Source organism: Pelodiscus sinensis, chromosome 29 (genome assembly GCF_052426305.1).
Source record: "Pelodiscus sinensis isolate ZL-2025 chromosome 29, ASM5242630v1, whole genome shotgun sequence".
Taxonomy (NCBI): Eukaryota; Metazoa; Chordata; order Testudines; family Trionychidae; genus Pelodiscus; species Pelodiscus sinensis.
The window spans coordinates 14,290,086-14,300,512 of NC_143080.1; the positions used below are offsets into that span (position 1 = coordinate 14,290,086).

At 63.2% G+C, this 10,427-nt stretch overlaps 1 protein-coding gene across 1 annotated transcript; it reads right to left on the reverse strand.

Annotated features, from left to right (window-relative positions):
• Positions 1–420: 420 nt before the first annotated feature.
• Positions 421–8,064, reverse strand: LOC149521316 (uncharacterized). The gene is made up of 4 exons (XM_089773904.1): positions 7,500–8,064; positions 6,964–7,304; positions 1,234–1,383; positions 421–537 (listed from the first exon to the last, which is right to left on the reverse strand). Exons 1-4 carry the CDS (start codon positions 8,047–8,049, stop codon positions 421–423), a joined length of 1,158 nt encoding a protein of 385 aa, XP_089630030.1. The 5' UTR covers positions 8,050–8,064.
• Between the last annotated feature and the right edge of the window lie 2,363 nt (positions 8,065–10,427).

Genomic DNA, 10,427 nt, shown 5'->3' on the forward strand with positions numbered 1-10,427 from the left:
AGTCTTTCGGAAAAAGACTTTTGCCCGAACGGGAGCAGCAGAGTATTTCTGCAAAAGCACTGACAATCTTACATGAGATCGTCAGTGCTTTTCCGGAAATTCAAGCGGCCAGTGTAGACAGCTGGCAAGTTTTTCCGGAAAAGCGGCTGATTTTCCAGAAAAACTTGCCAGTCTAGACACAGCCATAGAGAGGACTGGGACATGGTGTCAGGAGTAAACTCTGAAGAGTAAAGGAAAGCAAACAGCAACCAACCAAACAGCAACCAAAGTTGCGAGCTGCCATCAACATACAAACGTCGGTGTCCCAGCGAATTTCAGCTTTGACAGACTTTCTCAATGGGTGGACTGGAAGCCCATTTCGCAAGATCTAGAATTGCAAATGAGCTCCGAAAAGAAACTGGAGATAGACAGGTATCTTCTTTAATTCATGCTATGGGGAAGCAAGCAGAGAATTTCTTTAAATCTTTTGATATTCCTGAAGGCCATCGCAAAGATGACTGTGAAAAGGTTCTGGCTATGTTTGATGCATACTTCATACTGCAGAGAAATGCGGTTTATGAAAGAGCATGTCTTCACCAGAGAATTCAAGAACCAGGGGGAAACGCTGAATGTTTTATAAGAGCTCTGCAAACATTGGCTGAAAACTCTGATTCTGGGAACATGAAACACATGAACCTATCAGTGGCAGGCTGTCTATTGGATTAACAGATAAAAACCTTTCACCGCCGCCACAGCCGAAGAGAGATTTAGCCCCAGCTACAGCTGCACAAATAGCAAAGCAGTCAGAATTAATCAACCAACAGAACAAAAGACAGGAACAGCTTGAAACACCTGAAACTGGCTTAGAAACTAAACAGACACATGGATGTGAAAAGTCACTATCAAGGAGAGAAAACTCCACGGCTGAGGGACACGCTCCAAGCAACCCGCGCAAGGTATGGAAAGCGTCATTTCCCGAGGGAGAAGGCGCGTCTAATAAATGGTGCATGGTCTAATAAATGCATGAAATGTGGCCCTCTTGTGCCGGCAGGGAACTGGCCCACACTGCAGGCAGTTTCCGAGATCTGTCACTGGGGAGAACACAGAGTGAAACTGAATATTCTTGGCAAGACCATTGACTTTAGAGTGCACCCAGGAGCGGCCGTCTCAGTCTCTCATGTCACAGTGACCGTCAGCCCTGCCCAGCTCCGAGGTCCCCTAGCCCAGCCGTGACCAGCCCTGGCGGAATCTGACCTGCACAGGCGAGTCCACCACAGAAGCAACTTCCAAAGCTTTGCATTTAGCGTGCAAGGCCTCAAAGACCAGCAGCCTCCTCGGCCCCCCCGTGGCAACCGTGACGGGCCCAGTGGGAACGGGGGAGGGCATGACAGAGGAGTTGATGGCCTGGACTTGTAAAAGGAGATCCAAGCCCAAATGAGCTTAGGAGACAATGGGGAGGAGCCCCCGGCAGAATGTAAACCCGCCACAGGGGAGAGCTCGAAAGAGACGAGCTGCAGAAATCCAGAGCCACACGTGATGGGCACCAGCGTGCAGGTCACCGGAGCAATTCCAAACAGTGTGATTCCGCTCAGAATCTAGTCGCCCGGCACGGAGGGGCTGGCAGAGCGCTGCAGGCAGCCGAGCCGTCCCACAGCAGGGACGCCTGGCGTGTCTGGGTGACGGCTCCGCGCCAGTCGCTGCTCCTGGACACAGGCCAGCGCAGCTCCCGAGGGGAAACCGAGTCAGCGACTTTCAGCTTGGGACAAGAGCCTCCTCCGGAGAGGGCAGGCCGGAAGGCAGCAGCCGAGTCGGGCAAGCAGGCGAAGGGAGCGCCTGGGCCCTTACAGGTAGCGCTTACCCAGAGGGCGGCACAGCCGAGAACCCGGTGACCGTGCTCATGTCAAACTGGATGCAGAAAAAGGACGGACACGTCCCGCGTCACAAAGACAAAAGATTCAGCTTCTGGATTCTCTGTGACCGAGGCCAAGAGCGGAAGGGTCAGCGGGAACCTCGGAAATAGCACCCAAGAAGCCCCAAGGACTCCAGGCCGACCACAGCCCGTCCTTGCCCGCCAGCTGCGTCACGTGGAACAGCAGGACTGTTCAGAGACGGATCCGCACCGAGCCCGGCAGTGTCAGTGGGGTGGGGAACATAATGGGGCCCTGGGCTGAAGCGCCAGCCTGCATGACACCATCCCTCCACGAGGGGGCGCTGTGAGCAACATGCCCCATTTACGCCCCGGCTAGATCCGGCAGAGCGTCAAAGGGGCTTGTGCTGGCAGAGCTGGGAGTACGAGCAACCCCTGGGACCAGCCTGGCAGAAGCATGGGATAGCCTGTGCCCCTGCCCAGGCTGCTGGGTACGGCAGGGGCCCCGAGCCCTCCTGCTTGGGACATATTGGTGCTGCTGTATCGTGCATCTGAGAAGGGCCCACTTGGGGTGACGGCTGCAGGCGACACACGACCCCGGTTTCACTGTAGCCGGCAGCGCGCTCCTTGCAACCCAGGCGTCTGGGTGAGAGCAGGGCCCCTGCAAACCAGCCACGTAGCACCGGGCCCCGGCCTCCACCTCTCTCCATGGCACAGGAGGGCGGCTGGGGGAGTCGCGTTACTGCCGGCCGAGTGCCTGCTCCAAGGGGATGGGCTGCCCCGCGCCCCGGCCCCTAGTGCCCGTTTGCCAGCATGTGCGACACCAGGGCTGGCTGGGCACCGATGGGCCATCATGGGATGGTATGTCTCCACGGAGCTCCCTGACACACAGATCCCCGCCTCGCAGCTCCCAGCCACGCAGCTCCCCCCATCACACAGCTCCCAGCCACGCAGCTCCCCCCATCACACAGCTCCCTGGCACACAGCTCCCCCCATCACACAGCTCCCAGCCACGCAGCTCCCAGCCACGCAGCTCCCCCCATCACACAGCTCCCAGCCACGCAGCTCCCCCCATCACACAGCTCCCCCATCACACAGCTCCCAGCCACGCAGCTCCCCCCATCACACAGCTCCCAGCCACGCAGCTCCCCCCATCACACAGCTCCCAGCCACACAGCTCCCAGCCACGCAGCTCCCAGCCACGCAGCTCCCCCCATCACACAGCTCCCAGCCACGCAGCTCCCCCCATCACACAGCTCCCCCATCACACAGCTCCCAGCCACACAGCTCCCCCCATCACACAGCTCCCAGCCACGCAGCTCCCCCCATCACACAGCTCCCAGCCACGCAGCTCCCAGCCACGCAGCTCCCAGCCACGCAGCTCCCCCCATCACACAGCTCCCAGCCATGCAGCTCCCCCCATCACACAGCTCCCAGCCACGCAGCTCCCCCCATCACACAGCTCCCAGCCACGCAGCTCCCAGCCACGCAGCTCCCCCCATCACACAGCTCCCAGCCACGCAGCTCCCAGCCACGCAGCTCCCAGCCACGCAGCTCCCCCCATCACACAGCTCCCAGCCACGCAGCTCCCCCCATCACACAGCTCCCAGCCACGCAGCTCCCAGCCACGCAGCTCCCCCCATCACACAGCTCCCTGGCACACAGATCCCCACCATGTAGCATGGGGATCTCTTTCAGGGAGGCAAGGCCACACGCCGCATCCTATATATAGTTGCCCAATGTCTGAGAGTCTGTAGCGCTGAAATGCTGGCTGTTCCCTCTGGGCGGCGCTGTTGCCTGAGTCACGTCCTTCCCCTCCCGCCGTGGCGCTCGGCTGACTTCTGCGCCACTCAGCCGGGCCACCACGGGGGAGCAAGCGGCACAAGCGACTGTTTGGGCTCCACGCTCTCCATGCTGTACAGGGAGCGTGGTGCTCAAATGGCCGTTTGGGCTCCACGGTCCCCCAAGTGAGAGGCGGGGGGCGGGGGGGGGGAGGAGAAAGAGAGATGGAAAAAGAGGCAGGAGGTGGAGGAGAGCTGAGAGAGAGGGGGAGGCAGTAGGAGGAGAGAGACACGGAGCGAGAGACCAGAGGCTCAGGAGAGAAGACCCACATGGAGGAGAGGCCTGAAAATCCCGTCTTAAGACGGGCTAATTGACTAGTTTATTAACAATATAGCAAAGCAGCATGTGCATTCACACGCACCCTGCTGATGGGATAGTTACCAGTCTGGCGCTCGACCCAGCTGATTGGCCAGATAAGTTGAGTGCGAGGGAGGAGCCGGGTTCTTGTCAGTCCGGACGGATGCTCCAAGGCTGTGGCAGGATGGAACCCGAAGACCCGTACAAACGCTTCCCCCCCTTTACAGGATTTTCCGTCCATGCGAGTCGATGCATTTTGCCTTGTCAGGCCTTAATCAGTCGTTCAGCATCACAAGCAGTTTGTCTGCGCCGTGTTGATCGGGAGGTTGTTCTCGCAGCCCCTGGTCTCAGTGTGCTGATGGCCCCGCTTGGCCGTTGTCTTCTGGCCAAACTTGCTATGGGTTCCCTATCACGGGGGGCTTGCTGCTAACTTCAGGGCTCGTCAATCTGCCCTGGTCCAGTTTGTGTCTTCAGGGGGCTTCCGCTTAGTAGATAGTTATTTGGAGCTTCTGAGTCTCCGGCCCCAGCCCTTATGCTGGAACAGACATTCATTAGAACTGAGGGTACGTCTACACTACAGCGCTAGTTCGAACTAGCGCATCTAGAACTAAAAACTAGTTCGAACTAGCGTTTTGCTAGTTCGAACTAGCGCGTCCACACTGATTGGACGCAGGGGGGCATTTAAGGGCAGCTGAAACCGGTTCTGGCAGGGCATCAGGTCAGCAGTTGCTTTGTGTGGCTGCTGTCTGAGGCTATCTGAGGCTCGTGCTTAAAGGGACCCCCCCTGGACAGCCGGTTCTCAGCTTTTCCTGCTTGCTTGCCAACCTCGCCGAGGGACAGCAAAGCGTCGGTCTCTGTGCCCGTCTGTGTCGGTGCTTCCCTTCGGGGGGGCCGCCGCAGGTGGCAACATGGAGCCACGGCTCGCCCTGCACCTTCTGGTGCACGTTCTGGACTTGCTGCTGCAAGCCTGCCAGCAATGGCTCGAGGCTGCCTGGCACCACCTGGGGAACGTCAGCCCCCTGCCTCTCCGCCTGGCCGCCCTGGGGGCCGTGGAGGAGCCGCGGCGGCGCCCCGGCACCGGCGTGCCCCGCCGCATCTGGCGTCTGGACACCAGCAGCGACTGGTGGGACCGCATCGTCCTGGAGCGCTGGGACGACCGACAGTGGACCCAGAACTTTAGGATGAGGAGGGACACCTTCCTGGAGCTCTGCGAGTGGCTCGCCCCTGCCCTGCAAAGAAGGGACACTCGCATGAGGCCCGCCATCCCCCTCCAGAAGCGGGTGGCCATCGCCCTCTGGAAGCTCTCCACGCCGGACAGCTACCGATCCGTCGGGAACCAGTTCGGCGTGGGGAGATCCACTGTCGGAGCAGTGCTCATGCAGGTACGGCGCTCGTCGGCCACCGAGCCGGGGGGCAGGGGGGCTGCGAGGAGGGGATGGGCCGCCCCAGGGACAAAGGGGGGGGCGGGAGGAGGCGAAAGCGCCCCGCACCGGAGGGGTCGGGCTGTCCCGGCCGTACTACACACCGCCAGGGGGGTTGCTTCCGGGAGTGGGGCGCGGGGCACTGCCAGGGCACGCACGCTCCCAGCCACCCGGGCGCCCCACTGATTGACGCTTTGCTGTGTCTCTCTCCGCAGGTGGTCAAGGCCATCAACCGGGTGCTGCTCCGCAGGGTGGTCCGCCTCGCCGACCCGGATGCCGTCATCCGGGGATTCGGCGCCCTCGGCTTCCCCAACTGCGGGGGGGCCATCGACGGGACGCACATCCCCATCCGTGCCCCGGAACACCAGGCGTCCCGGTACGTGAACCGCAAGGGGTACTTCTCCGTCATCCTGCAGGCCGTGTGTGACCACCGGGGACAGTTGACGGACATAAATGTGGGCTGGTCCGGCAAAGCACACGACGCCCGGGTGTACCGGAACTCCTCCGTGTGCCAGCGGCTGCAGGACGGGACCTTCTTCCCCGACCGCCACATCAGGGTCGGGGACGTGGACATGCCCGTCTGCCTGGTGGGGGATGCCGCCTACCCACTGCAGCCCTGGCTCATGAAGCCCTACACGGGACACCTCAATCCCTCCCGCCAGGCCTTCAATAACAGGCTGAGCAGGGCCCGCATCGTGGTGGAGGGGGCCTTCGGGCGACTGAAAGCCCGCTTTCGATGCCTCCTCACCCGTCTGGACCTGGCCGAGCACAACATCCCTCCCGTGGTGGCGGCATGTTGTGTGCTCCACAATTTGTGTGAGCGGAAGGGGGAGGCTTTCTTGCCAGCCTGGATGGCTGAGGCTGACCGCATGGCTGGACACTACGGTCAGCCCCGCACCGCCGCCGTCCGGGAAGCCCAGCGGGGGGCCATCCGGATCCGGGAAGCCCTGCGGGAGAGCTTCCAGGTGGAGGAGGAGGAGGACTGACCTCTCCCTGCATGCCCCACCGGGGCCTTCTTCCACCCTACCCCCCCCTTCCCCTTTCCCCTCCCTAGCTACTGTACAATAAAGACACCTGTTTTTCAAACAAAAACGTCTGTTTATTTCAGAGAACTGGGGTGGGGGAGGGAGGAATGAAGGTGGGAGAAGGGAGGGGGAAACCTGGGACGAGGGAGCTGGGAGGGGAGGGGAGGGAAGGGAGGAAGGGAAAGGAAAGCTCAGGGGTGGGAGTCTGGGTGCCTCTCCCGTCTCGCCACACTGCGGGTCCGGGGGCGTCGGTGGGGAATGGTTGTGGAGGGGGGGGGGCAGAGAGGACAGGGGGTGTGGAGGAAGCAGGAGCGGAAGCAGGAGGAGCAGGAGGAGCAGGAGGAGCAAGAGGGGGAGCAGGGGGAGCAAGAGGGGGAGCAAGAGGGGGAGCAGGAGGAGCAAGAGGGGGAGCAAGAGGGGGAGCAAGAGGGGGAGCAGGGGGAGCAAGAGGGGGAGCAAGAGGGGGAGCAGGAGGAGCAAGAGGGGGAGCAAGAGGGGGAGCAAGAGGAGCAAGAGGGGGAGCAGGAGGAGCAAGAGGGGGAGCAGGAGGAGCAAGAGGGGGAGCAAGAGGGGGAGCAGGGGGAGCAAGAGGGGGAGCAAGAGGGGGAGCAGGGGGAGGAGGAAATGGAAAGCGGTCTAGCAGGCTCTGGAGGTGGCCTCGCAGGGCACGGCCCTGCTCCTCCAGGGCCTCCAGACTCCTCTGGCGCAGCCTGAGGTCCTCCTGGACCCAGTGGTCCTGGAGACGGAGCTGTCGGTCCAGGAACCGGAGATGCCGCCTCTGGTAGTCCTCCTGGTTCCTGGCTGTCCTGCTTGCCCGGGCGCGGGCGGCTGCTGCAGGCGGTGTGGTGCGCCCTGCAGTCCCTGGTGCTGCAGCTGTGGTGCAAGAAGACCAGCGGTCAATTACCCCAGGGGCCCAGGTGTGTGAAACCCAGCTCCCCTCTGCAAGGCCAGGGCCCCTGCAGGATCCCCAGCTGCTGCTCCGTGGTGGGCAAGGCCCAGGCGCACGGTCCCGGGGCTCCCTCTCGCCCCAGCCCCCTGTACACATAAGGGGAACACGAGGGTACTCACAGGTGGACGCCTCCCCGGCCTCTGATGATGCAGGCGAGCGGCTCTGTGGGGTGCCTCGGGGGTCCCGGGTCCTGGGAAGGCTGGCAGCAGGCTCCTGGCTCTCAGAGCCCTCTTGCTCCTCCTCGGTGTCCAGGAGCGGTCCCTCTGCCCCGGGGTCAATCACGTCCCGGGGGGCAGGGACGGCATGAGGCCCCAGGATGCGGTCCAGGGCATGGAAGTGGGGGCAGGCCTCCGGGTCAGCCCCTGGCAGGCAGGCCCGGGAGTAGGACTGCCGCAAGTCTTTAATCTTGCAGCGCACCTGCTCCCGGCTGCGCTGGTGGCCCCTGGCGGCCAGGCTGGCAGCCATGCGTCCATAGACGGCCGCGTTCCGGTGGCTAGTGCGGAGATCGTGGACATTTGAGGCTTCCCCCCAAACCTCGATGAGGTCCACGATCTCCGCACTTGACCAGGCGGGCGCCCGCCTTGTGCGCCCCCGGGCAGGCTCCCGGGAGCCGCCAGGCTGGTCGTGGGGAGCAGTGGAGGGCTGGGAGCCCTCGGATGGCTGGCTCATGGTGTGGCAGGTGCAGGCTGTGCAGGCACGGGTGCTTGCAGCCTTGCTACTGGCACAAAGTGAGTAGCCAGCCCGTGGCCCTTTAAGGGCTCCGGGGCCGGGAGGGGGGCAATAGAGTTTCCCTGGTGTTGGCCAGAGTGGCCACCAGGGAAACCTGGGAAGCCTTAGCCTCCCACTAGTTCGAACTAAAGGGCTACACAGCCCTTAGTTCGAACTAGCTAGTTCGAACTAGGCGTTAGTCCTCGTAAAATGAGGTTTACCTAGTTCGAACTAAGCGCTCCGTTAGTTCGAATTAAGTTCGAACTAACGGAGCGCTAGTGTAGCGCATAGGAAAGTTAGTTCGAACTAACGTCCGTTAGTTCGAACTAACTTTCTAGTGTAGACATACCCTAACTGACTTATTACTGACAACACAATTACAAGACTGCACACGCAGCTCTCCTCTACCCAGCTCCCCGTCACACACCTCCCCGCCACACAGCTCCCCGCCACGCAGCTCCCCTCTACCCAGCTCCCCGCCGCGCAGCTCCTCTCCACACACCTCCCCGCCACGCAGCTCCCCTCTACACAGCTCCCCGCCACACACCTCCCCGCCACACAGCTCCCCGCCACGCAGCTCCCCTCTACCCAGCTCCCCGCCGCGCAGCTCCTCTCCACACACCTCCCCGCCACGCAGCTCCCCTCTACCCAGCTCTCTGCCACACACCTCCCCTCCACACAGCTCCCTGCCGCGCAGCTCCTCTCCACACACCTCCCTGCCACGCAGCTCCTCACCACACACCTCCCTTCCACACACATCCCCGCCACACACCTCCCCTCCACACACCTCCCCGCCACGCAGCTCCCCTTACCCAGCTCCCCGCCGCGCAGCTCCTCTCCACACACCTCCCCTCTACCCAGCTCCCCGCCACACACCTCCCCGCCACACAGCTCCCCGCCGCACGGCTCCTCTCCACACACCTCCCCGCCACGCAACTCCCCTCTACCCAGCTCTCTGCCACACACCTCCCCTCCACACACCTCCCCGCCACGCAGCTCTCCTCTACCCAGCTCCCCGCCACACACCTCCCCGCCACACACCTCCCCGCCACGCAGCTCCCCTCTACCCAGCTCTCTGCCACACACCTCCCCGCCACACAGCTCCCTGCCACGCAGCTCCCCTCTACCCAGCTCCCCGCCGCACACCTCCCCGCCACACACCTCCCCGCCATGCAGCTCCTCTCCACACACCTCCCCGCCACGCAACTCCCCTCTACCCAGCTCTCTGCCACACACCTCCCCGCCTCCCAGCTCCCCACTACCCACCTTCCCGCCACGCACCTCTCTGCCACGCAGCTCCTCACCACACACCTCCCTTCCACACACCTCCCTTCCACACACCTCCCCGCCACACAGCTCCCCACTACCCACCTTCCCGCCACGCACCTCCCTGCCACGCAGCTCCTCACCACACAGCTCCCCTCCACACAGCTCCCCTCCACACAGCTCCCCGCCTCCCAGCTCCCCACTACCCACCTTCCCGCCACGCACCTCCCCTCCACACAGCTCCCCTCCACACAGCTCCCCTCCACACAGCTCCCCGCCACGCAGCTCCCCTTACCCAGCTCCCCTCCACACAGCTCCCTGCCACGCAGCTCCCCTTACCCAGCTCCCCTCCACACACCTCCCCTCCACACAGCTCCCCGCCGCGCAGCTCCCCTCCATACACCTCCCTGCCATGCAGCCCCCTAACTTCCTGGCCAGATGCCAGCCTGCCTCCGCCGCCCCCAACCCCCCACACCCCACGGCGTCTCTGCTAGCAGCTGCTTTGCTTCATGCCCCTGGCAGCCCGTGACCCTGGCTGGCCCCTCTCCCGTGTGACAGGGTCACTCCTGCCTCCCGAGTGCTTTGAGCCCCGGAGGGAAGTGTCCCGACAGCCGCGCGGTGACAGACGCCCAGGAGAGGCGGCCGTGCACCGAGGAGCTAATGACGTTCAATGTGACAACCAGCCATGAAGGCAGCTGCCTGGCTGCAGGTCGGTCGGCCTGATCCCAGCTGGTCTGCCCAGCAAGGCGCCCTCCGGTGACTCTCCCACCGCCCCCCCGAGCAGCCTGGCCGCTGTCACACTGATAGCGCTGGACCCATGGAGTCCTCCCCGCCAGAACCCACAGGGCTGCTCAAACGGGGAGACGAGAGGCCCTTCGAAACCCAAGGGACCAGCCAGGTGCATGAGCCAGTGAGCATCACGGCAGGGTCGAGCCACCCTACGCCGCAGTGTCTGGGGAGCCCAACCGGGGTGAGCCACAGGGCTCTGCCGTCCCGGCGCCCCCATGCATCACGGTGCTGCAAGGGCGCTAGCAGCCCCGCCCTAGGGCAGCCTTGTGGCCCCCGAGGCCACC